Here is a 26,839-nt window from a genome sequence, read left to right as displayed (position 1 = left end):
ATTATTATTATTATTATTATTATAATTATATTCCTCTCACGTTCATTGGTCATCCGCCGTGACCGCTCAGTCACGGTCAAATGCTGAGCACACAACTCCCTGCGGTTATGAACAGGTCTCACCTGTTTACCTTCTATTCTTATCCTCCTGCACCGCTTCTCTGTTCTTTACTTGATCCCTCCCTGTATGAATACTCTCCTCCTCCTCCCCTCATCCACATGACCGCAAGAAAAAGTTGCCCAATCTTAAAGTTGGCGACAAGTCGTTTCATGAGTCTAGTGTCCGTCTTTAGCAACAACACAACACAACCGCTACCTTTCTCACTTCTCCTTTTGCACTAGTACATAGACGAGCGGCAGAAGCTGTTGTACCTGCCCACCTTCTGAAGGAGTTTGAAGATCCAGGAGACAGCATGGGTGAGTCCCTTACCTTTCCCCGGGCAGGTGCGCTCCGTTTTTGTAGGTGTTCACCGTCTCTTCCCGGTGGCGTTGCTCCCGGCATCCGACCACCCACACCATAGTTAACCCTTCTCTGACTTGTTTCGAGTGACTCAATGTCTTCACAGATAAACCCTTTTAAATGACTGAAGTTATTGAAGGTCACTTGGTGTTTGTAAATCTCGCTAGAAGGCTTATGCTAGCCTCGTAAAGTTTAATAAATGACAGCCTGCTGGGACTTAGTACTCTATTAAGAAAAGCACCTTGTTAAGTGCTGAAATGAACATGATGTTAAAGAGAATACGAATGTTTTCTTAGTTTTCTTCATCATGGACTTCCTAGCCAGAAACGCCTTCCGAGGATACTTCCAAATACCAGAGCATATCTTGTCAAAACACGCAGCTCGCCTGCTTCCTGCGATAGGAAGCAGCTTGTGTTATTAACAGCTCGGCTGAAGCAGTTCTGCGTTTCGGTGCACTCAAGCCTTTCGGTAGAATAATGTACTCACAATTAAGTCACAAAGGGCTTCACAGACCCTTATTATTAGAGGCCTAAAGTGTCAAAAACGGAAGGAAGAAACCTTCAGAGGAAATGGTTACCAGGAGAACTAAAGGTGTCAGCTGGAACGATTGTCCCATGGTGATGTGGTTGCTATGGCGTTGCAGAGGTTCTGGTGCTGATAGACTTCGAGGGCACGCTGGGCGATGAGATGACAGTGCGGACAGGAGACCTGGTGAAGAAGGTGACGAAGGCCTCGGAGGAGGGCTGGCTGGAGGGGGAGCTTCATGGCCGCAGGGGCATCTTCCCCGCTAACTTCGCCAAGGTAACCTGTCGGCGTGTGTGCGCGTGCGCGCACGTCACGAGCTAGCACTGGTTCTGATGGCTTTCATCCACCTTGAACGCGTTTTGCGTTTTTTGATTCACCTTGATCCCGCTGTTGTGGTGTCTGTGATGCTGCGTTCACAGGAAGTCCCCGTCTACCTGATCGGAGACCACAAACGGGAGCCAACTCTGAGGAAATGTAAGTTCCTCCTCTCACCCCTTCTGTGCTCTACTCTAAAACCTCTACTCTTGTATACCAGGTGTGTTGGCTGTAGTTGAGGAGATTAGAAAGGTGTAGACAGAGGATGTGTTCAGAGTCTCCTGTGATTCTGTGGCCAACAGATTAAATCTGATCCCGTGCAAACGGAAGATGACACAAGGGATTCTCCCTTGGCGCAGCCCTAAGCTCACGTAGCACCCAACAGTAAAGCAGATATTTTCTGTATCTTGTATCTGCTCTACACCTACACAAGTACAGCCGTTCACCTGTCCCGGAGCTCTGGACTCTGTGATCCAGAAGCTGAGCCTCACCTTGGACCGGTGTGGTCCGGCTCCCAGCCACACCGGTTGTAATTACAACCTGGAGGATATATCAACAAACACGGTCCCTTTGAGGCCTCCTCCGCTCCCCAGACACGTGGCGCTTCTGCCGCCTCTGCCTTATCCCTCGGCGGCAGGCCTCCTGAGCCCCCTGTCACGCGTGTGTGTGTGTGTGTGTGTGTGTGTGTGTGTGTGTGTGTGTGTGTGTGTGTGTGTGTGTGTGTGTGTGTGTGTGTGTGTGTGTGTGTGTGTGTGTGTGTGTGTGTGTGTGTGTTTTAACCAGCCGATGCGTGCGTGTGTGTGCGTGTGTCTGTGTGTGTTTTAACCAGTCGATGTTTGTGTTTTTGTGTGGGTGTGTGTGTGTGTTTTAACCAGTCGATGTGTGTGTGTGTGTGTGTGTGTGTGTGTGTGTTTTAACCAGTTGATGCGTGTGTGTGTGTGTGTTTGGGTGTGAGTGTGTGTGTGTGTGTGTGTTTTAACCAGTTGATACGTGTGTGTGTGTGTGTGTGTGTGTGTGTTAACGTGTCCATGCCTTGTGTGTTCCCAGCCAAGATGATGAAGCAGCAGAGGAAGTGTGAGGTGTCGTTCTCCTACACGCCGCTGAACGAGGACGAGCTGCAGCTGAACGTCGGGGAGACGGTCGTCATCCTCAGAGAGGTGACGTGTAGGTCGTGTTGAGGGCGGAGCCTATGTTGTGTTTATGTCATGTTGGAGAACCGCGAGTATAGTTCTTAAAGTACATGAAATGCTTGAATTATGGCCATCCTTAACTGTGGAACGGTCTGGTATCAGTTATCAACAAAGAGAATTTATAAAATAAGGTAACATATATATATATATATAAAATATAAATAGTGTGGTATAGGTATACTCTACGTATACGTAAACAGTGTTTTTATTTTTTAACTATCTTAGTAGTTTTAATTGTAGCTGTAGTATAGGTATGAAGTTAGATATTAACATACAGTAGTTAGTGCTTGGTAGTAAGAACGTTTTCATTGACTATAGTAGTTGTAGATTTGATGCCTGCACAACATTATAAGACATAAGATCCTCATTTAAATCGTGCTCTTGACGGACTGACTTAACCGGTTTCTTTGGCTGGTTTTGAAAGTTTGCTTTTCAAATCAGCTTTTGGCAACAGCTTACCTCCCTGGAGGATCTTGCTGATTAAATTACCTGAAGTAGCTCTGGCTTGTTACTCATGTCTTGGTCATAGTACAGAGAAGGCAGTATACTGTTGAGCTGTGTGTCGTCATTACTAGGGGTTGGAATCTTTCAGTAACGCCCGATTCAACAGCGATTCTCCAGTGCTGATTTCCGGGTCTACTCCAGTCCACTTTGTGCTAAGAAAGCGCCGCGCCGAATAATGGCATAAAGAAGAGTACAGCGTCTAATGCCATTTTTTTTATTATTATTATTATTTTTAGATAAACTGATAGCAATAATGCAAACAAAGGCAAACCTAAGAATGATTTCTGGGAGTTGGGAATCCATTCAACATCCTAAGCGATAAGAATTCTTAAGTGAATAGATTTCTTCTTCCCCCACCCCTTGCCATTTCAGCTGTTTAAGCACACTGGTGTGTGAACTTCCTTCCTCTTGTGTCCCTCTCATCACTCTTACCCCCTGATGTCTCCTTCTCCCCCCCTCTCCTATCCTACTGATAGATAGAAGACGGTTGGTGGCTGGGCATGAAAGATGGGAAAGTCGGAGCCTTTCCGTCCAACTTCGCCAAAGAGATCTTCGCTGGTCCTAAAGGTGAGAGTCCTTACTGGGATCTGTTGGAGTAATTTACAACAAACCCCGATGGAAACCAGAGTGGAGACTCATTCGATTTAGCACAGATGGATGAGGTTTTATTATGTTTTTAATTTCATTCCGCCATTATTTAACAGAGGCCAAGAACAACGAGGGCAAGACGAGACCCAAGCTCACCGACGCAGTGTTCACTAAAGAGGTACGCTGATCATACATTTAACCTACACGCACTGAGTTGGTATGCAAACCATCAGCAATAAGGCCCGCCAAACAATTTACATAAAATGGGTTTAATCTACCTGCAGAGCAAACTGCCGCAGAAAGCGAGTGTGAGGAGAAAACCAAAGGCTGGTAAGTTTTAATTAAACATAGAATATTTTAATTTGTTTCAGAATGTTAAAACACAGACCTTTTTGTGTAAACCAGATTTAACAACAGGGCATGACTCGCGTGAGTTCACATAATTAACCGTAGTCGAACCCTGCCCTACAAACATTAGCTTTTGTTGTCTGACTCCAGCTGCCTTAATATAGCTCTTTCACAGGGCATCGTCGTTGGTTAAACAGAGGTTTCACTCATAACACTAATGATGGGTCTGCTCTTTCACTGGGGCAATGGTAGTAGACTCAAATATTAAAGGCTTCTTCCCTGGCTGGTCTATAGAGGAGAAGACCCATAATTAATGTTATGAGCGTCACCTTTGGGAAACAATGTCTAAACTAAATGTACAAAGTGTGTTATGTCTCCTCGCTGGTTGTTCTGGAACATTCAGAAGCACTTTGTTATGCGGTTGTTGTGAGTGTTACAATAAAGTGCCATGGACAATATTAAAAGGCTGAATAAAACCACTAACGCACTTTGCTGCACTGCAATTAGACTTTATTTTACCTGGTAGATATCAGGATATCAAACTGCTGACAACATAAAACTGCCACACCCAGTCAATCAAGGAAAAAATCGGATGAGCAAATATTGCCATTTTTAGTCTAGCAAATCACATTTTTCATTGTCGAACTTTTATGGATAATCTATAACATAGCTTAATCACAGTTTGGGTATTGTTGACTATTATAACTCCTAAATTGAACCTTCTTCTACATGAAAAAGTTCTAAACATCTAATGCGTCTTGGCAATGTTTGCCGCACTAATCAGCAATGCTCCTTCTGATTGCCATGAAGATGGAACATTAAATTTAAACCAACACACACACACACACACACACAGACACACACACACACACACACACACACACACACACACACACACACACAGACACACACACACACACACACACACACACACACACACACACACACACACACACACACACACACACACACATTACCTCCACTATACAACCGTCTCTCTGATAAAGCGTAGGATCCGACCACACCTTGGAACAGCAACACATTGCAGGTCAACTAATGCCCTGTCACCTCACCTCACTTACCTGAAATGACGTTAGTCATTCATGAAGGAAGACACAGCCTGAGCATTAAGCTTATCAGAGTTTATGCTAATTGAGCTAAGATGAGATATGAAGGATCTCTGTTGATGTTTGACAGGAAATCCGGGACATATACTATACTCTGCCTACGAGTAACAGTAGGCCAGGGGTCGGCAACCCTAGGCACGCGTGGCACCACTGGCACGGGGCAGCATAATCATTGGCACACTTTAAAAAAAAAAAAAAATGCGGCAGCATAATCATTACTGCCGTTTTTTTTTTTCACCTTTATTCCGTTTTGGGCGTTTCCTCCCGGTGCAAATATGTTTAAATTAGTTACAGAAAGCAGAATTCTGAAATGGGATCAATTTAATCGTTTTTAAACCTAAATTCAACCTCCTCTACATGAAAAAGTTCTAAACATGAATTATGTTGTGTCATAATTCAGCTTAATTTTTAATCTAGTGTTGCTTAAGGCACACTCATTAAAGGAAAATGTCAAACTGGCACTGCATGTTCAAAAGGTTGCTGACCCCTGCCGTAGGCAATAAGGAAATTAAATGAAGAAATGCATTATCATCTGTCCTTTTTAATAGTTCTCATAATCGTCCATTTATACTGCAGTGTAACTTATATGTGCTTATTAACAGCCGGTAGAGGAATTTGTTTCCCATAAATTTATAATACTCTTAATTACTACTATTATAATACGCCCTGATTCAAAACAGTCGGTGTTCTCTTTGTTCAGACGCAGAAAGGGCTCTTGTCATGTTTGACTACGCCCCCAAGACCGAAGACGAACTGGAGCTCAAGAAAGGAAACATCGTCTCCATCATAAACAAGGTCTGTGTCGGTCTCACAGCCCTAAGATACGGGTTTTCGATCCCCGATGTCCTCAGCCTCCCTCTAGATATCCTTGAGCAAGATGGCCCCTACCTTGGCCTCCCTACCTTGTTGACGTCTACATACTGCATTCTCCAGTACATAGGGGTATTCACAAGCACACTGTATTTGTTTCTCTTTCAAAGTCTCCCATCTGAGAAGTATGTTGCGTAGCCCGCCAAACCTGTTGTACCCTCCCCGCGAATGCCTCCGCTCAAGTCAAAACACTAGAACACGGCCTGCCAAAATGATGTGACTATGACTGTGACTCCTTCTTGTACTTGACTATGACTGTGACTCCTTCTTGTACTTGACTATGACTGTGACTCCTTCTTGTACTTGACTATGACTGTGACTCCTTCTAATGGCCGCCGTAGCGGCCATTTTGAACATCTCACAAAGATCACCGACCGCAGGTCGAAGCAAGTGCAGTGTTTACGTCGACCTCTCCGCTACCTCTTTAAGAAGGGTAATCACGCGTCCCGGCGGGCACTGGAGACACTAATCAGTCGTTTCAATCTCCTAAAGGAAACGGAGGACGAAGGCTGGTGGGAGGGAAAGCTGGACGGACGCCAGGGATTCTTCCCTGACAACTTTGTCATGGCGATACCACCGCAAGACGCACAAGTGAGTTGAAGTCACAACGTTTTTCTTGCTGCTCTCCAGAGAGAAGAGAAGCTAGCTTTTTGATCTTAGCTAGCTCTCTTGTCTGCTCACAGCAGTGAGGTCACTTGTCTTTCTGCTGGAGCTTTTACTGCACGGTTGCTGGTGCAGTTATGAGGTGTACGTTGTCGAGACCTCTTGTCTGCAGCTGGGCTGGCATCGGGGCCCTTCCTGTTTCCGTCCTCAAGTATTTTCTGTTTCTTGACGTCGTTGGTTGGCGTGACTCATAAGTGTCTTATCGGTGACGGGATCTTCCCTCAGTGGTACTCGGTGTGTGAAGTGAGACGAGGTGTGTTTTGGTTGTGCGGTGGAGTAGTGTAACTGCATCTGTGAACGTGTGCGTGTTTGTCTCTCTCTTCTCTGCGTAGTCGGACGCCGTGAGCGACCCACCCGCGCGTAAAGAAGCCACCACGCCGCCAGGTAAGATCCAGACAACCGTCCCATCAGGATGGCCGTCACTGGGTTATCGGCGGGTTTAGTCTGGTTAAGGGTTGGAGATAGTCTGGACTCATGGACGGTAGTTAGAGCAGCTTCAGTTGTGAGTGGAAGAACACTGGGGTGTCTTCACCAATTGATCATCTCTTGCTCACTCGCTCCCTCACTCCCTCACTTTGTCTGGAAGGACTACTTCCTGTTTTGCTGTAAATGGTATACATCAGAATCTATTGAAGTACCGCATAATGATAATAATAATAATACTGTAATAATGCTTTACTGAGGTATTAATCTTAACAACTGAAACCACTTTTATAAATTATAATAATTTATATTATAACGTGTGTATATATATATATATATATATATATATGAGTATATTTTGTACTACATATTCTGACATCATTATGTATTCATCCAATCAATGTAGCAGTTAGAAGTATGCTTTATGTTATATTTTTGAAGATTCCTTTGTTGGTGAAGGATGTGGTCACACGTGGTGCAGTGATGAGGGGGATGTTAGTAGCTTTGTCTTAATCTGAGGAGTATTTGAAATAAGAAGCTTCTTCTACTCATCATCTCCAAACCACCATTAGTTCCCAGTTGGGACACTTAGAGAGCTCGTGAATGGGATTGTTGAGGGTTTGCATGTTGTCAGCTTGAATCCTGCATGTTAAATGAGTTCATGTTTTTATCAACAAACAGAGTCGCTTCCACAGCTCTTCCAAGCTTGCTCTTTGAGGTGCTGACACACTTAAGCAACCTCACAGGAAGTCTGATATTGCAGCAGGGTGCAGAGTGTGTGGCATGGGCTGGGGATTTCACTGTGTTCAGGGGGGCTTTGGCGGAAACAAGTTGAGCGGTTTACGTTTTGTTTTTTTAATTTCTCTGTGAATCACAGCTTGTCCAACGCCAGCGATGGACAGAGCTGTTCCTACCAAGACCAAAGGTAAAGAACACAGCAGATTATCAAAATAATTGTGTTTCCTTTATACATCTCAATGGCACCGCGCTGCATGTTTCCCTGTTACATGAAGGAGTGATGTGTATTACAGATGAGAAGCCGGACCTCCGCAGTAACCCCCCCGTCAAGGTGAAGCTGCCGTCTCTTGTCCGGCCCACCCCACCCCCTGTGAAGGACAAACCTGGCAAGGTGTCACAGAGGTGAGAGACAAAACATCTACCACACAACTGAGCTAGGCACCTTTACCTACAGCACAACACACCTGAGCTCCGCAACTGAGTTACAACACACCTGAGCTACACAACTGAGCTAACTCACAACTGTAGCTACCACAGGCCTGAGCTACACGCCCAAACGTCGCGCTTAAACTAAACACACACGCCACCACATATCCACCTGCCATTCATAGTTCAACGAAAAGATTGCTTTGTTATGGTTACTGCATAGTTTGGGCTAAACTAAACTCCAAAGTCTAGCGCGGCACCTTCTGCCCTCCTAGATTAAGCTATTTAGCCCCCTCTGTTGTTGCTCAGGTAGGATGTTTTAGTTTAGCTTTTGTTGGAGGCAATTGTCTCTTTTGGCTTCGGAAGTCCTTCGAAACCGTCATAGATGGTGTGTGTGTGTCCAGTGTGTGGGTCCACTGTGTGTGTGTGTGACAATGTGTAGCTAAGGTTATTATGGTCTGACGGCCTCTCGCGGAGACAGGCGTTGCCACAGGAACCTTTGAAAGGTTCCCGCTGAGTGGTGGGAGACTCTGCGCGCACACACACACACACACACACACACACACACACACACACACACACACACACACACACACACACACACACACACACACACACACACACACACACACACACACACACACACACACACACACACACACACACACACACACACACACACAGCATGAATTGGGACGACGTGTGATTTGTGACGGTGTGCAACGTGTATTTTCTCCTGCAGTAAGAGCAACGGTGATCTGCAAACAGACCAGTTTGATGGCGTCGAGCCAGCCCCCGAGAAGCTGAGCCACCCCACGGCGGGTCGGGCCAAACCCCCTGGCCGCAGACCCCCCTCTGGTCTGGTTTCACCCGGACCGGTACCGCACCACTAGTGCCACAACTCATTCAACTGTTACTACTGCTGGTGTTCGGACTAAATACTATTACCTATTTAAACAAATGTTGGTACTAATGCAGACTGAACTAGTACTTATACACACCAATACTAATACTAAAACACATTCATACTTGAACCTAGCACACTTATACTACAAACTATAGATGATATAGTATATATATTTAGTACAAATAGTACATATCTATGGTTTATGTGTATCTATGTATGTATGTATGTGTGTGTGTGTGTGTGCGTGTGCGTGTGCGTGTGCGTGTGTGTGGTGTGTATACGTATATATATATATATATATGTATATACATACACACACACCAACTCCGAACATTAGTGCTATAAGAACAGATTATTGTTGTGTAACCGACAAGAAAAACAAGTGGCTAAATGCGTGTCACAAGCTGATGCTACAGCACTGCTGATAAACTCGACGTCACCTTTTATGAGGTAGATCAATGAGGTATGGCTCCAGGTTTCTGTAGGACTCGGGTCTCTTCCGTTCACATTTGCTTCCTTGATAGGGTGTTAGAGGGGAGGCTAGCAGCCTTTGTGTTTTAGTTTGACAAGCGGTTTGATTAGGACTGAAATTGGCTGAGGTTCTTCGCTAAGACGTTAGACTGGGTCAGTAAGAACAAGTCTAATTCTTCTTTACAGGATACTTCTGAAGAACCAGAGCTATTTTCTCCGTCCAGAGTGTCGCCTCTGAGAAAGTCGCAAAGCATGTCAAAGGTTTGATGTGTTTTCATTTGATTCAATGTATTAAATTTGGGATTTTAGAAGGGATTCACGATTGACCCTCGAGAAACGGGGGCCATTGGCATCCAACCAGGGATAGTGGTAGAGTGCGAAGAGTCTGTGTTGCCAAACCGTTTTTACACAATCTTGTGCTCGATTACGGTGATAACCACACAGAACGGGTCAAGCAGACACAAAAGCTTTGCCACTTCCGGCATTATCAGATGATTTTTGCTTCTGTGGGGAAAAATCCCCTTAAAACAATGTAGAAAACATTGAATTGAAGATGTTCCCTTAAATCCTACAGGCGTCAGACAGTAAAGCATCAGCACCCAGGCCAGATCCCGAGGCGAGGACCCCGCCCGGAGAGCCCTCTCTGGAGGATCTGCAGGCCGACATCAGGGAGCTCAGGATGGCACTGGAGCTCCTCAAGACTCGGCAAGAGTGAGTGACACACCTCTGGCATGTAATGTTAAATGATGTAATGTACTGCAGGCGTTCTATCAAGATGCCAAAATGCTTCTGGTTGATAGTGAATAGTTAATAACACGGCTAGAATTTTTTATGCGAAATTATACTTTGTGAAATGAAGTGCTTATGTTTGTTGTGGAATGGTGTACAGTTATGTTGCGGTTTTGTTGATTAATGTTGGGGTGTATTGTATTCGGCTGCATTATGTCATGTCCTAATTATGTAATTATCGGAAGCTAACCGTTTGCATCTGTTGCCGCCGTCTCGCTCAGACAAGACATGAAGGAAGTGAAAGAGGAACTGAATCAGGAGAGACTGAAACGGACGATGCTTCAGGTCAGTCATGTCTCCTGACCCAATCGACCAAGTATACAACTACAAGCCCCCTCAAAGGTGTAGAAACATGAAAATTGGTATCCCCCCTCCAACAGCTACAGTCTCACTGGGCATCACAGGTCCACTTGAGATGTTTCCTCCTGTATATTAATCGTTCTGCACTGTGGAGGACTGCTGCTCGTACAATTAATTTACAAATGAGAATAAAGTTGAATGGAATGAATAGGTGTTCCCACTCAGCCTCACCCCTCAGAAGCACGACATGCAGTGAACTTGCTTTATCTGAGAGAGGATTACTGATTCTGACTATCTGTCTCTTTTGTCCCAGGAGGAAGTACACAGTCTGCGGATGAAACATTGATAGTGTCTGGATTATTCTTGGCCTCCCTGCGGTAGATGAGACCAAAGAACTTTTCTTCGTCTGTCGGGAAGTACAAAAAGATCAGAAAGACAAGTGACCTCACTGCTGTGAGCAGACAAGAGAGCTAGCTAAGATCAAAAAGCTAGCTTCTCTCTGGACCAGCCTTGTATTAAAAGGTTAAATACTATACCTTTGTCATTGTACTTGTGGAGCTGTATTTCTGATTTCTGGAAGCCTAATATGTATATTTTTTTATGTTTCTTTTTTTTAAGAAATTTTGCTTTGTTCATTATTTTGTAAATCTCACCCAGTTGCTGACTATGGGATTGGTTGGCAAAATAAGGATTTTTTTTTTTTTGTATATTGAAACAAACCATAAATGTATATAAATGCATTTAATGGACGTTGCTGGTTTTTACTCCTGAGGTAAAATAAAAAAGATTCGAATTGTTATCAAAAAGATGATATAAATTCCAATTTGTTATATTGGAATTTCGATCTACAAGCTTTGTTTTTCAACTGCAGTAGTAAAATAAACCTGTAGAGGGCAGTGACGGTCTGTTTCTGTTTTTTAACTGGCTGTATCTGACGTAGAGTTTCTATATTACATTCGTCCCAGGACGGAACCATGTATGTTACAGTTTATCAATTAAATTTATTTTAATTTATCATTTAAAGAAAAAAGAAATCTGTTGATATATTGAGCCTGGGAGGGTAGGTTCAATATATCTGCTTGAAGAAAAAAACAAGTTCTGTTGATATATTGAGCCTGGGGGAGTTAGGTTCGATATATCGCTTGAAATAAATATTTTCATCGAGATTCCCTATCGATATACTGAGCCTTGGGGGGTAGGCTCAATATATCGCTTGAAGAAAAAAAGAATTTCTTCAAGCGGGGTAGGTTCAATATATTGCTTAAAAAAATACTTTTAAAAATCTATAAAGCCTATATACAATATATGTATTGAACCATGGGGCGGTAGGTTCAATATATCGCTTGAAAAAAATAAATAAAATCGGTCGATATATTGAGCCTATATGTTCAATATTTTTCTTGAAAAATTAATTAAAAAATCTATACAGCCTATATATACAATATATACAACACAAAAAAATCAAAGTAGCCTATCGATATATTGAAACTACCGTCCCAGGTTCAATATATCGATAGGCTATTTCGATTTTTTTGTTTTGTTCAAGCAATATATTGAACCTACCCCCCCAGGTTCAATAAATCGATAGGCTACATTGATATTATTTTTCTCTTCAATCGATATATTGAACTTACCCCCCCCCCCCCCCCCCCCCCCATACATACAAACATAAACTGTGACTCTGAATCAATTATAATTAATTTTGAAATTCCGAAGAACTGTCGATATATTGAGCCGTGGGGGGGGGGGGCGGTCATTTATCTTTAAGCCCCCTAGTTTCAGAATTGCTGTAAGACACGAAGATCAGTATGTCCCATGGGGAGTGAAGGACTTAGGGGTTAGTATCTAGACTTGCACTGTCCAGCAGACCTGATGTAGTCTAAATACATCCAACAGCCTCTGATTAACGGTCTAGTAGTATTGTCTATGTCTTTAGCGCTAGCACATTTTGCCCAACTGTCTGTCTGTGTGTCTGTGTTTCGTGTATCTTGACACGAGTGTGCTGGAGACTGGTTGAGTTGCGATTATGTTAGCCCTATTATCTCCACTAGAGGTTCCCCATAAGCAATAAACCTAGCAAAAATATTTGCACCATTTATATTCATCTATATCCTATTCAGAATTTATTCAATCTACTGTAGAATGAATAGGAATTGTCATGAGTTGTCTCATGAATGTTAATTGCATGAATGATAGTCTGTAGCACTAGTTACAAGTTGGCTCATATTCCTTTGCATCAGCACTGTTAAATGTCATCACCACTGGAACAAAAAAAAGACTGTCTTTTTCAGATCTCTAAGTATTGTGGTCAACTTCAACTTGAAACAGGACCGTCCCGTGCCGCCTCTATTTTACAGACGGCAGAACGGTAAAATAGAGATTATAGGAGGGAAAGTATTCCAACTTCTTTGTCTTTTCTTGGGACCATATTCCTGGTCTATTTTAAATCTGGTTTCAGATCCTGACTGTGTCTCTGCCGTGAAGTCTGAAACAGGACTAGCATACATGCTCAAGAACACATCTGGAGAGCATCTGGACTTAGTTATAGAGAGGAGGCTTCCGAAATATCCATGGGAACTTACACTATTTTTAAAATAGTGTGGGGGACAAGTGTTGTCGAGATTTTCCCACAGGATGCAATAAATATAGCTAATATCATGTTTGTCTTGTCAGCAAAGTTTTAGTTTATTTTATGTAAGTTGATTGGACTATCAATCACAAAGAATATAATTCATATGACTAAATTGTACACACTTGACTATTAAAAATAATAGTATTTCTCCCACCGCAGGGATAGTTCATACGATTGAAAAATTGTATAAAATAGCACATTGCTGATGGTAGGGATAAGGTCATTGGTTTAGGCTGTGGAGCTGGCTGTCATGGCTCTTTGCTATAGGAGTTCTTTGTTTAGCAAACACAGGCGATTACAGTGAAGCTTGGTGAATGCCTCTGTAGTTATTTATGATGCAGGGTTTTCTAGGATCAGCCAGGGAACCATAAATTATAGTTTACCCTCATCTTGGATGTTTGTTTGAGGATACATTTCCCACATTCTGAATAGAGACACTGTAGTCCTGTTTCCAGAGGTTGTACGAGTCGGTTCCGCCTCCCTGTGGAAATATTTGTGAGTTGAGAGTGCTGTTTATTCATGCTTAATCGCTCAAAATGGCAACCTGTAGTTACCTCCTAGTCAGCAGACCACCTGCAAACAAACCACCTTCAACCCTCTTGTCCTCCTCCAAAGTGGGTTGGCTAACTAGACAGGAAGTCGTGGACACACAGACGCCCCCGCATGGTGAGGTCAGAAACCCGAGCCGTCAGCCCCAAGCTGATCTGTTTAATCAGCACATCGTATGTTTGCCTAGAGTTTTTTTGACGTTTAACAAAAGGTTCCTCTCAACGATGGACAGATTGTGGCATGCGTTGGTGAATTATTCATGAAACAGCAGAATCAAAACCTGTGGACACAAGTCATACATTTATTTTTTTCTCCCCTTCCTTAGTTGAAGGACAGCGGCCAAAAGCACCGAGCGACATGTCATCAAATGGAATGCAAAACGTGTGTTTCATCAAGAAAGTCTATATCTGTGCACAAAGTACTGTAACCGATAGCTCTCCTCAGGCCGGGACAGGATATGACTTTCATACCGATCATCAGACATCACCGTTTATATCCTCTGTCTTTAGGGTTCCTTAAGGCGTGCCCACAGTTACTGTTGCAACGCCAACATTTAACAATTTTCACTAGTTAATGGCTGTTTCTAGAAACCTGTATCTGCTCAACGATTTAAAGCACTCATGGGAGCCATGAGAAGAAATATAAGCTGAGGGTTCTTCCTCAAGCCTCTCTCTGGTGTCCTCTAAAATACTGTTGAAATAGTCTGAGGTTCGGCATAAAGAATACTATTCTCTGTCTAATACTTTAATTCTCTCTTTTCCTCTCTTGAGTTTAGTTTCAGTCCAATTCAAATACAATTTATACTGACACTTTGAAATTCCTCATTTTAAATATTTCAACGATAATCTTTAAAAAATATATTTGTTTTGTAAAATACTTCATCCTTATGTCATCTGTGGGTCATTATGAATTATCATTTTTGAATACATCAACTTTAAGAACTTTGTGCTTGGTCCCATTTAGCTCCAGGCGACGTTAATGCATCAGATGATGATCAGATGATTAAAACAATGGTTTGGTTCATATTGCAACTCTGCCGTTATGGCGGGAATGTGTCTTGGGAAGAAGGCCTCAAGATGGCCTCCGTACACTTGAAGGGCAACATTACACCGTTTGTCACGTGTCAGTTAAAGACCACGGCTTTATCAAGTGGATCCCAGAGTTACTACAAAGGAGTTGGATTTTATGTTGACCGAGCTCACTTCACTTCTTTACAAAGGGTTCAAAATGTCTGCGGATCAGAACCAGGAGAGAGCCCAACATGGACTCACGTGCATTTTCTCACGTGCACGCTCATTGTGCTGTGGTAGTGTGTGTCTTGCGGGTCAGGACAGGGGTCTTCTAGTCTTCATGGCCCTCTCTCAGACCTGTAGCACCGGTAACAGTGTATTTAGTAGTAGTGCACGCGTCCAATAGTTCCTGCTCCTGTCCCCAGAATATCCGGTTGGCCGTTCCTCCAGATCTCCCGGATGATTCGCTCCCTCTCCTCCAATCGCTGGGCTCGCTCCAGCTCCTCGGCCGACGTGAAAACATTCGGTGCGCCGTCCAGTTGGCTGTGGTGGTGGTTGCCGACGGTAACCTCAGTGCTGGTGGTGGTGGTGGGGGTAGTCATGGGGGGAGGGGTCATCGCCACGATGACCTCGTCTTCGTCGTCGTCGTCGTCGTCGTCCTCGTCGCTGTCGTCCTCGTCTTCGCGGCTGGCGTCCTTCAGCCGTTTGCTCTCGAGGGCTGCGGGCGGGACGGCGATCCGAGGCTTGCAGGAGATCCGGATCACCAGGAGACAGAGTGTCAGCACCAGCCCAAAGCACACCCCGATCACAAAGTAAAGACCGAAGCTCTCTGGGTTTGCTGCGAAGGGGAGACACACCAAATGTCATCTGGGGTCACACAGTTAGGGGGTCGGACATTGCATACAGAAAGACAAGGGTGTGGGCTTGCTAAAGGATCTTGGCCTACAGGTGGCGTTTCATTGGGGATCGAACCCAACATCTTTTGACTGATGAAATTCTGAACATGAACCAGCATAACACATATTGCATCTCAGGACCACACGCTGACCTTTAATGTGAGCGAAAGCGGCGATGCTGTTGCTCAGGAGATCCATCTCCTTCCTCTTCACGTCCATGGTTGCTCTTCACACCTGGAGACTGAGACATACATCAGCGTTAGCTTTGGTCAGACAAAGCCGAAAGTACCCAAATATTGGAGGTTGGCGGAAACCAGGATACCTCGAGAGCGAAACCCCCTCTAAGTGACCGCCACTTGGTTTCATGTTCCCAAACCAACACACCCCCACCTCCTCCTCCTCCATGTGGTGGTGGAGGAGGAGGAGGAGGAGGTGGTGCGTGGAAACTTTGAAGCGAGACCACCAGCCAACAAACGCTCCTCTGTGTCCTCGAAATGTTCCCCACCTCCACTCGGATCATCTGGCGCATGCTGCCTGACCTCTCCGATCTCAACTCTGAACCGGAACCGACCCGCTTTGGAAGGATTTGGCTCTCCCCTGGTGTAGACCAACAGTCTACACCAGAGTTGTAGAAAAAAAACCCCTCTGGTCTGTGCTCCCCTCTAGTCCAGTCCTCGACGGTTTACTACGTGGGTGTGGGTCTACATCAGCTCATCTGGAGTGACGCTAGCGCTACGTCCTGCTAGTTTCCTAACTCTGAAAGAAGCTATTGTTGGTCTTCCTAGACAGGTCTCCTCCCACCGGTTGTGACTCCTCCAGGATTCCGAGGAAATTTCACACTTCCCGCCCAAGAAACCACTCGCCCAAAATTGTCCGGTTCCCCACGTGCGTAATCCAACAGATCCTTGTTTAATTACTCTACTACAGGGTAACAACAGATAATGTTGTTGTTGATTTGTTTCTCCTGTTGTGTATTTATGAGGACATCCCCCCCCCCCCCCCTGGTTGATGGCCTCCTTCATGGCTGATTTCCTTTCTGAGGGACGCAAGCCGATTCCACTCAGAGTTAATCTGAGTTGCATAGAGCATTGTAACGCCACCCCGCCAAGTCTCTAGCAGTTTATGCTGACTCTAGGTTATTGTGGTCATTGTTCCCCTGACCCCTCCCCTAACTTCCTCCAGGCATAATGTCCTCACAGCGCTGGACTCGGGTACGAGGATGCAGCTGTTGATGGATTCAGAGAGCAAAGGAAAGCCCAACAAGCAGGGGTACCCTTTAACAACCCTTAACCTTAACCTACCATTAGCCTATCTCTAACCCTAAACAAACAACCAAAAAAAGATAAGAGTGCATTATTCTCATTCTTGGGTTCTAGGTTCTATTTCAACAAAACCTCTAACCCATTGACCTAACCCTTAAACCCTGAACCCTCAATCGATCAGCCCTCCCATCATTAGCCCTAGCTCTACCCCTATCTGAACCCTAATCTAACTCTACCATCCAACCCTCAATTTACCCCAAACCTACCCTGCCCCGGAACCCAACTACCCTACCCCTTACACACCATGTGTCCTGTTTCATTGAATCATCAACCGTTTCCCGGAGGTTCAACATGTGCTTTGGGTTAGGGCCCTTTGAGGGAAAACAAGCAGCAACATTTAGCTGAGATTTGAAAAGACAATGAGTCTGTGAGCCGTTTAACCTGTAGCAGTCTCCCCCTTAATCAAACCACATGTACCTCTTCGCACAGATCACATGGATTCCCTGAAATCACCCGAACCCTGACCCTGCACCCTATGTGTATTTTCGTTTAGCGCAAAATGGCAGCCAGTCACAACCTGGCTGATGTTCAATGCTGACGTCGATGTCTCCACGAAGAATGCTGCAATCATCCTGTTTATGTGTTGATATGGGGACACATGGAGACCACATGTAGCTTGTGGAGTTTTAAATGCCTCTCTGGTCTTCCTGAGGAAGGTCTGAGAAGAGTGCAGATGAGGCAGTAAAGATCTAGAGGAACTCACCTCAAACTGAAGCTCTGTCTTTTAGTTCCAGCTCATAGTGAGGAAAAGTTGGTGGTCTCTCTCTCTCTCACTCTCTCTCTCTCTCTCTGGGTCGATGCTTGTGATCTTTGCTCCCCTGTTCGTTTGAACACCCTTAAGCAGAGAGCAAACACACACACAAACTCGTCAAGCTTCATTACACCAAAACCTATCCAGGCGTTACGTTTGCAAAGCACACAGTGACGGGGCTCATTCTGTTACCATGGGATACAAGATACAGCTAGCGATAAGCAGTCGATCTTGTATTTGTACAACTCCATCTGAGTGGATGTGGAGCAAAATACATAGGCCTAGATTAAGAGCTGCAAAGAAAATGGAATATGTACAAAATAAAATGTATGCAAACATATGAAGTCGACTTTAGCGATGTGTTCAGTAGAAGATCGCATAGAAAAGTGGAGAGACGAAGAAGAATCATGTTAAAATGATGACAAAATGTAAAAGGTCTGCTAACGCTAGCTGTATTTCGGTTGGTTCAACAGATCCCCTCTCTGCTGCCCATGACAGATTCTCATCTGTCTGGGCTTTGGGTTGATCCTCAGTGCGCTGCACTGCCTGACCTTTCAGGCTGACTGTCTGGCCGCCTGATCATTGTTTGACTCCATGCCTTGTGGGCCAGGGACAGAAGCTGTCTACACAACAACCATCTCCAGGTCAATCCCTCCCAACAACTTCGCCTTCCTGTTTAAATACCGGACAAGCCCGGCCCCTATAGCCCCCCCAGACACATACCTCCATGCTCCTGGAAGCTATTTGGTGATTCACACCTGCCTTCCAACGAGCTGTTTAGCGCTCCTCTCTGGGGTAACAAAGTAAAAGTCTTGAGTGACCCAGCTTTTCTCCTCGACCAAGGTCACCTCGCTGTGACCTCTAGTGACCTCTAGCCTGTCACTACCCTCGCATTTGTTGACAGACGGTTACGACAAGGGGAGCAGTTGTGGTTAGTCTTACCCTGCCTCTATTGTTGTGCTGTGTTTTATTTTTTGCCACAAGAGTGAAATGATTAACAGACATCCATCCCGCCTTGCAGGGCGCCATGACTAAAGCGTCCCGTTGACCCAAATTAGCTTTTCAAGTTGCAGATGTGACCCTTTTCCGAGCTCAAAGTTTTACAATAAAACGGTCGGTAAATATCTAGAATGAAAACCAGCCCTGATTAATGTAGCAGTTGGTCACGTGAAAAAATCTAACAGTTTCTGTTTGTTCTGTCATTGTGTTACAAATTGTATTCTAAATCAAAATACACTCTTAAACAAGACATTCTTTGTTTAGGCTTAGCCCATCTAAGTTATGCCCATTCATTCAATATGAAGTATTATATGCTAATCCTTCACTCTTTAAGATTTGTCATCTTAAGGTGAAATATGGAGAACACAGTGTTGTCACAGTTGGAAAAACATTTCCAGTCATCTGTCAAATTTCCACACTATCCCGCCTTGTCGAGATTTTTCTCAAATGAACAGTTGGTTCTTTGACTGAAAAAATGTCTAGCCCACCTTTCGTCAATCTGAGGTCCATGCATTCCTATTCCTTGTCGTTGGTTTCCAATGGCCCATATAAAAAAATGACTTTAATTTAACGACATGATCTCGGTTTTTCTAATCTATGTCTTGAACTACATCATGACTGATGTGAAAAAGCTTTACTGATAAGAACAAGACCAGATAAACTTCTGCAGTCAGTCGCAGAGGGAACTTCTTATTCCAGAGATAAACACTGAATGTTGTCACATGCCCCCTTGGAAGAGGTCAGACTATTTCTGTATTGTTTGGTTTGGAAGGACGGACGTGACGTAGGAGAAAACCAACTACCCCAAACCAAACGATCTTTTGACATTTCATCTGCTATCGGCATGAAGGCCTTCTTTCCTCGAACCAAATGCCTCTTTCCTCAGACGTCCGGACAACCAACCCCCTCTGGGCTAAGGATAGAAACCTCTCCATTGTCTACTCACTGCCGGGCTGTTATCTGGGAGACAGGTTGATGGAGGTGCTGTTGACCGCAACCGTGCTCGACCGGGGGGTTAGCTGGCCAACGCCGAGTAGGGCTTTGACTCCGAACCCGACGGAGTCTATTCATAATACTGTAATGACCACGGCAGAGGCGGTGAATGGAGTATTGATTAGACAGCGATTTATTAGAAACCTAATAAACCGTCGGAACGCGCAAGACCGGTAACCATAGCAACGCCGGTAAACAAACCCCGCGAAACCCAATCCAGGTCTTACTGAAGGCATTTAATGGTCAAAATATTATTAATAAATATTCGATTTTTGGGCAAAAGTAAAAGCCCTACCGCCGAGGCACTTCTGCAAACTGGTGGTGGTTCACCAGCGAAGAAACAGACCGACCAACCCAGGGGTCTGTGAAGAAAAAGTCCTGACCCATGTGTGGTAGTTTGTTCAGGTGCTATTTGAAATCCAACAATCAAAAAAATGTCCTGCACAAACAGAAAGTCAGACTTGTGTCTTAGTTATAATGGCACACATCGCACTGCACAGGGAAGAGAATATTTTTGATTCCTTGAACTTTTCTTCCTACGCAGAAATTCTTGGCAGGCGGCTTGGTTGCAGGAAAAAAGGGCCAGATCTTTAGTTTCACCGCATTTCATTGTTTTCCTGCACATACCCCCATACAAGCCCTGATGAAGGGGGTCTTTAACACTGATTTGTTTAGTTCATTAACTTTGCCAATGTCATCTTTCATTTAAATATTCTTAAATTTCCTCCTTTGATTTCTGAGCTGTTAGATGTGTCTTTAATGACCCGAGGAAACAGATCAACTAATCTGTGTAACCATTTCAGCATCACATGTTCCTCTAGGATAAATAAACCACATTACCCCACAGCTCCTTGGCTGGGTTTTCTCTTTCTCCTTATGTCTCAGTCTTGCTCTGCCCTTATCTTGGTAGCTGATTAAAGGGTAATGGCTTTTCCCAAGGTGCTCATCACCCCCTACGGAACGTCATACACAGGAAATGCAGATTTCTTGGATTGGTCTTCCTGCCCATATTTTCCGTCAAGGGTCTCTACTTAGAGTTAAACATATGCTTCTCATCCAATCAACAGGCTGTTACAGGGTTTTCTCTCCTAGGAATGCTTCTGGGCATCAACTGATTCAGTAATAAACCTGACCTTGTTCGTTCTTGCTGAAACCACAGAGGTGTCCAGCAATCGCCAACGTTTCCATGCAATTAACATCGACACCTTTCCAAACCACATTCCTTGGTCAAAGTGTCTGTAAAAGCGTTTAGCGAAAGGTACTCTCTCCCTTCACACACATCTCGCTTTTCCCTGGCATTCTCGACCCTCCTTAGGGTGTACTGATTTAGGGAAAGTAAAATATGTCTCCCCAGTTGCCTCTGACAGGAGCTGCAACTAGATTAAGCTAAAGTGCTGTTGGGCCTCGGTTAAGGCATGCCAGGTTCTGATGGAGAAGGCCTTGTTGGGCTTGGAAGGCTCACAGACATGTGCATGTCATCAGCGTACAGACGCACGGTCCAACGGGTTAACTCGACACCAAGCCTGAACCAGTCCAAAAGAGAAAGAAACGATCAAATACTTTCAAAGTTTCATTTAGCCTAAACTGTGTCTGTTTGTCCACCAGGCTCAGTGCTTATCTAGGGCTTAATCTGCCAATATACTCTGGATACGTCGTTATTTTTCAATACATTTACAATAAAAAATATTTACCCGGCTTTGGAAACACACACCTACCGTGACGCACGCGTGGTCTGGCACACGTTTTAATCATACCGGATATTAAAGTGTTTACAGTTCGGAAAGAAAGTTTCATTGGCAATTATTATGACATGCATTCAGGTTGAAAACGGGGATTGAAGTATTGTTTTTGTTTCCTACATGTTTCCTTATATAATGTTAATAACCATATAAAGCATCTCAAACACAGATCCTTGTTGTTGAAGGTCATCAGAGTTGATCACATGTGGCCAGCGTTGTCCCCAAACCAGAAATGAAGTCATGCGTCGTTGAATGTGTTTAAGATCTGAGTCTGAACGTGTTTCAGATGTACAATAGGAGGCATTGTGTGTACTGTCTCGAGAGCCACACGCGTTCTCCTCCATTCTCAACTTTTAACCACCCTTAATGTTTTATTGCAAGCGCTGTGTCATTTCTGAATAATATTCAGCTCAAGGCCATTCAGATGATGCTGAGGAAATTATTGAAATAACTTTCAAACAATAACTAAATGTTGAATGTTGTCTTTTGTTCACTTCTTACATGCTTGGTTATTTTGGTTCTACAATGCAGACTATTGCCTTGTGGGTTATTTCTGGTGGGTTTTACAGTGCTTGGGATCTGGTTGAAGGCAGCATCCAGTTTTTCCGGGTGAATACACACCAGCTGTCTGGCAGGCGTTCAGGGAAAAGAGGAAAACAAAGGAAAATTCCAAATCAAGCTCCGATACCATATTTGAAAAGAAAGTTAAATTAAATCAATGCCTCCAACTTTAAGCCCCCCTGCGGTCCAACACAGAGAGAGTCACGGTATGACCTGAAACCCAAATATAGATTATTAAACACATGACGTTTGGAAAGCTGCAGTCCCTGCAGATAGGAACAGAGCCAAAGTGTCCTGTGGTGCATGGTGCATTGTGGGTAATGTCAAATTCGGAGACAGAGGAGGTGTAGGCTAGCGCAAGTGGTTAATGGAGAGCAGATGTGCGAGTAAGATGGGAGACAGGGACAGGGTGAATTAGTGTGTAAATCTAGACGAGATGTTCCACAGCCTAATGCTGACTTCATCATCACAATCATCATAGTTACCAGGGATGTCCCGGAACCTGATGCCTCCCGTGTATACGACCGCCTGTGTTTACCCCCTGGTTTATTCAGTGTGTGCATGTGTGTGTATCCTGTGTATACATGTCTGAGTTTGCGGTGAGAGTGGGTGTGTGTGTGCATGCCTGAGTGCTGACAGTGCGTGCGTAGGTGTAGGAGTCTCCCCATTCAGCACGTTTACAGACAGCTGTGAACTTGTGTGTACACTTTTAGATTTAGAGGTCTTGTTTCTGTTGGATTTTTATTTTCTTGACACGCTGGAGTAGTTGGTTTTGTGCATGTGCTTAGTGCTTCTGTGTTTGTGTTTATGTGTGTAAACGTGTGTAAAGATTTACCTAAAGAGGCTTCATATTTTGTACTCTGTTATACACACACACACACACACACACACACACACACACACACACACACACACACACACACACACACATGCACACACCCTTTGCCATTGCTCCATGTTATCTGGAGCTCATTAAGGAAACACGAGGAGAACATGTTAACTTCACGCAGCGGGAATCAAACCCGCGTCTCGTGAACTGGCGATCATCAGCGGTGGCCCCCTCATGGGCCCTGCTCTCAGGGGCCTTCATGTCTGGAGCAGAACCAGGCCCGACCCGGACAGGGAGGGCAGGGTTATCTAGAGGTTAGGGGTTTGACTCCCAACCTAAAGGTCTGGGTTCCATCTCCCATGTTTGCCTTTTATCTGTAGGTATATATACTTATATATGATATCTTTCGAATACATATTTAGATTAAATGTGTGCGTGTCTGTGTGTGTGTGTGTGTGTGTGTGTGTGTGTATGTGTGTGTGTGTGCGTGCGTGCGTGCGTGCGTGCGTGCGTGCGTGCGTGCGTGCGTGCGTGCGTGCGTGCGTGCGTGCGTGCGTGCGTGTGTTGTGGTGTGTGTATGGGTGCATGCTATGGAAGCCCAAACTGGTCACACATGCTCCTCATTGTAGATGTGTATTGATTAACATTTTGGAGTTTATGCTTCCATAACACTGCATTTTAAGTCAAATGGGCCAATTCATTTTTATTGTTAATTCCTCGTAGTTATATCTCATAATAAGGGCAGAATCAGCCTCATTTGTTTGTCAAAAAACACAGTCTTCATGGTGTGTTAGCCCTCATGAAAGAAATGTGATTTGCGTTTTTTAACCACTAAAACTGTGCACTTTAAGGCATAAAGAAACACAGTAGGGTTATGAAAGCTTAAACGCTGAACTTTACATCAATCTTAATCAATCAACGACTACAATGAGGGGTAGTTGTGATCCCTTTCGTGCCTTCCGCAGCGTGCGGCCACACCTGAGTTCCTGTTCCCTTGTGCTGCATCACCTCCACATGGAGAGAGGCACCACGGCAGATCAGACATGTCAGGGGTTGACCTCTGACCTCTGGTTCTAGCAGACAGGTTAACAAGCCTCCCACTGAGACCCAGGCTATAGGGGAGAAGGAGGAAGGCGACATAGGAGACAAGGAGTTAAGATGAAAGGATAGAAGGAGAGCGAGAGAGGTCACACACAAGTCAAGCGTCCCCAAACATCCCCCAGGCACCTTAGCGTTAACACTTAGCCCTCGTTGGAGCTTATCTGATGGGCTTCGGGACTCACAGGCTGGGGCTAACCCTCGAACCCGGAGAGACCCCACATCCACCCTCTCTACACTGATAAGAGACAATAGAGGGAGAGAGAGGGAGGGAGAGAGAGAGAGGGAGAGAGAGAGAGAGAGAGAGAGAGAGAGAGAGAGAGAGAGAGAGAGAGAGAGAGAGAGAGAGAGAGAGAGAGAGAGAGAGAGAGAGAGAGAGAGAGAGAGAGAGAGAGAGAGAGAGAGAGAGAGAGAGAGAGAGAGAGAGAGAGAGAGCGAGAGCTATAGATAGGGGAACTCAACAGGGCTAAATTCCCCTAAATTTAAACATGCTTTTGTAGGAGATCGTGTTTGTTTGTTTGGAAGATCTTGTTTGTTTGTTTGGAAAGCATGTATGTGTGTGAGCATGTGAATTTCCGAACGGCTGAGAGAGAGACAGAGTTTCAGAGGCAGTCCCAGTTGATTGATGCTTATTCATGCGTATGTGTGGATTAATGTTGGATATGAGTGTGTGCGCGCGTGTGTGAACATCACATTGTCGCTACAGTTTTCTCCTTTCCTGTTGTCATTTGCCCTCAAGCCTCCCTGTCTCTAACCATACAGCGTGTAACGCACTCTCTAAGTTTCAGTGTGTTAGGGGTACATACAGGCTGAGTGGTAAGGTTGTATAACAGCAAGGTATAACAACAGCATGTTACATATGTATGTGTGTATGGGCTGTATAAGCAGTATGTTAGAGCAGGTATACAAACTGTGTTTCAGAGAGGTTAAATCAACAGTATATTAGAGGTATATGTGTTAGAGAAGGTTTATAAACATTGTGTTAGAGGTATATGTGTAACAGCAGGTGTATAAACAGTGTGTTAGAGGTATATGTGTATCAGCAGGTGTATAAACAGTGTGTTAGAGGTATATGTGTGATGTGCAAACCAAGAGCATTAGGGTGTTTGTTTTGCGAGGACGTGTGGTGAAGATCAGATGATGATACCATCGGGACGCCAGGGACAGATATACAGGGAGAGCTCTCTCTCTCTCTCTCTCTCTCTCTCTCTCTCTCTCTCTCTCTCTCTCTCTCTCTCTCTCTCTCTCTCTCTCTCTCTCTCTCTCTCTCTCTCTCTCTCTCTCTCTCTCTCTCTCTCTCTCGCTCTCTCTCTCTAAAAGAGGACTCGGCTCTTTGAGGGAAGAGGGAAGAGCTTCTCACAACACAAACACACTGAACTGATTTTAATGTTTTACGTCAGTGATACTGTCGTCAAAGAAACCCTCAGAATGCTCAAAAATGATATTCCTACATAGCATGAAGCTACATACTTCATGCATTCCCTTTTACTACGCCTCATCTAATACTTCATACTACTCATACTACTGCATGCATATACATCGTCTTTATTTTTTTTTACATTTTGACACGTTTTACTGCATAGTACACATTTTATTCAACACACTACACAGGTAATTCTGCATAATCGTTATTTTTATTTCCCATGACCTGCCTTTATACAGCTTATACTGACAGACTATACTCATATTACTACATATAGTCACTGAAAGTCCCTTTTGAAAAAAGCATTTAAATAACCTAAAGTTAATGTAGGGTATGTAAGTCATCAAGCAGGAAACCATGGTATGATTTTAAGATGTAGTAACCACTATGTTATGTATAGTGAGACCTCCACCACACATCATCCACATCAGAACATCCATATCCATTCAAACACACAGTAAAGGTTGTGCGCTCATGTCTAACATGATTTGTTTTAAAAACACCCAGACATACGGCTAAAACACACACACACACACACACACACACACACACACACACACACACACACACACACACACACACACACACACACACACACACACACACACACACACAATGTCGGCAATCCATGCACTAACAAACATGCAACTCACCAGGTAGTGAGGTCATGAAGTCCAAAGAGACGACTTTGGTCTCTCCCTGCAAACCGGGGGAAACCAGGCCGGCTGATCCAAGACCCACAACCCTACAGCCCGAAAGTCCTGCAACCTACAAGTTGGAAAGCTACACAGAGACTGTGTGTGTGAGAGAGAGGAGGAGGAGGAGTTTGGTGTGAGTGCAGGGAGAGTGTGTGTATGCGAGAGGGCGCGAGGAGTGTGTTTGACTGCAGGGAGAGAGTGTGTGCGAGAGAGGTTGTTACCTCCCCTCAGAGTTGGAAACTGAGTCACAGAGTCTCTCTCTCTCTCTCTCCCCCTAATTCCCTCCCTCCCTCTTAGTCTCGATCCCTCTCTCTGTTCCCCTCTCTCAGTCCCTCTGTCTCGCTCTCTCTCTCTTCTCTCCTCTCAGATGGAAAAAAGGAACAGCGTAAAAAGGGGGCGGGGAGTAATCGGGGAGGAGGGGGGGGGGGGGGGGAATAGTGAGCCTCCCTTCCTCCTCTCTTCTCCAACTCTCCCCTACCATCTCCTCTCTCCCTCTCTCCTCTCCTTCTCCTTCCTCCACTCTTCCGTTGCCAGGGGAACCAGGCACTCCTGGCCAACCGAGTGAGCTCAGTAGTGAGCAGTACTTTCCATCCTGACAACAAACACAAAAACACCAAGCTCCAAGCTGCACCTTGTACTAAACTAGTACTAAACAAGCACTAAACCAGGAATAAACTATTACTAAACATGTATCAA

At 44.6% G+C, this 26,839-nt stretch overlaps 2 protein-coding genes across 4 annotated transcripts; one reads left to right on the top strand and one right to left on the bottom strand.

Moving 5' to 3' along the window:
- Positions 1 to 107: 107 nt before the first annotated feature.
- Positions 108 to 12,298, top strand: sh3d21 (SH3 domain containing 21). Its single transcript, XM_056591505.1, has 17 exons — positions 108 to 416; positions 1,103 to 1,260; positions 1,404 to 1,458; positions 2,347 to 2,456; positions 3,470 to 3,560; positions 3,698 to 3,759; positions 3,866 to 3,911; positions 5,757 to 5,851; positions 6,419 to 6,517; positions 6,922 to 6,973; positions 7,890 to 7,937; positions 8,044 to 8,152; positions 8,919 to 9,054; positions 9,741 to 9,815; positions 10,129 to 10,265; positions 10,565 to 10,628; positions 10,957 to 12,298. Exons 1-17 carry the CDS (start codon positions 413 to 415, stop codon positions 10,987 to 10,989), a joined length of 1,374 nt encoding a protein of 457 aa, XP_056447480.1. The 5' UTR covers positions 108 to 412; the 3' UTR covers positions 10,990 to 12,298.
- A 129-nt stretch (positions 12,299 to 12,427) lies between these two features.
- On the bottom strand, positions 12,428 to 26,405 carry eva1ba (eva-1 homolog Ba (C. elegans)). Of its 3 annotated transcripts, none has more exons than XM_056591506.1 (4): positions 26,099 to 26,402; positions 17,756 to 17,887; positions 15,883 to 15,971; positions 12,429 to 15,672 (listed from the first exon to the last, which is right to left on the bottom strand). In XM_056591506.1, exons 3-4 carry the CDS (start codon positions 15,947 to 15,949, stop codon positions 15,215 to 15,217), a joined length of 525 nt encoding a protein of 174 aa, XP_056447481.1. In that variant the 5' UTR covers positions 15,950 to 15,971; positions 17,756 to 17,887; positions 26,099 to 26,402; the 3' UTR covers positions 12,429 to 15,214. The 3 variants fall into 3 exon arrangements, with proteins under 3 accessions (XP_056447483.1, XP_056447481.1, XP_056447482.1); XM_056591507.1 differs by lacking the exon at positions 26,099 to 26,402 and adding an exon at positions 19,291 to 22,602; XM_056591508.1 differs by lacking the exon at positions 17,756 to 17,887 and having other exon boundaries at positions 12,428 to 15,672; positions 26,099 to 26,405.
- Positions 26,406 to 26,839: the final 434 nt, after the last annotated feature.

Source organism: Gadus chalcogrammus, chromosome 6, assembly GCF_026213295.1.
Source record: "Gadus chalcogrammus isolate NIFS_2021 chromosome 6, NIFS_Gcha_1.0, whole genome shotgun sequence".
NCBI lineage: Eukaryota > Metazoa > Chordata > Actinopteri > Gadiformes > Gadidae > Gadus > Gadus chalcogrammus.
Note: the sequence above shows the minus strand (reverse complement) of the source record. Positions and strands in the feature narration are given on the sequence as shown.

Excerpts from the sequence above, each read along its gene's own strand:
- sh3d21 (XM_056591505.1), top strand. Across the intron at positions 3,912-5,756 it reads GAGGAGAAAACCAAAGGCTG|ACGCAGAAAGGGCTCTTGTC; the intron begins GTAAGTTTTAAT and ends CTCTTTGTTCAG. Across the intron at positions 10,266-10,564 it reads CTCCTCAAGACTCGGCAAGA|ACAAGACATGAAGGAAGTGA; the intron begins GTGAGTGACACA and ends CGTCTCGCTCAG.
- eva1ba (XM_056591508.1), bottom strand. The coding sequence starts at position 15,949 with ATGGACGTGAAGAGGAAGGAGATGGATCTCCTGAGCAACAGCATCGCC. Across the intron at positions 15,673-15,882 it reads CGCTTTCGCTCACATTAAAG|CAAACCCAGAGAGCTTCGGT; the intron begins GTCAGCGTGTGG and ends TCCCCTTCGCAG.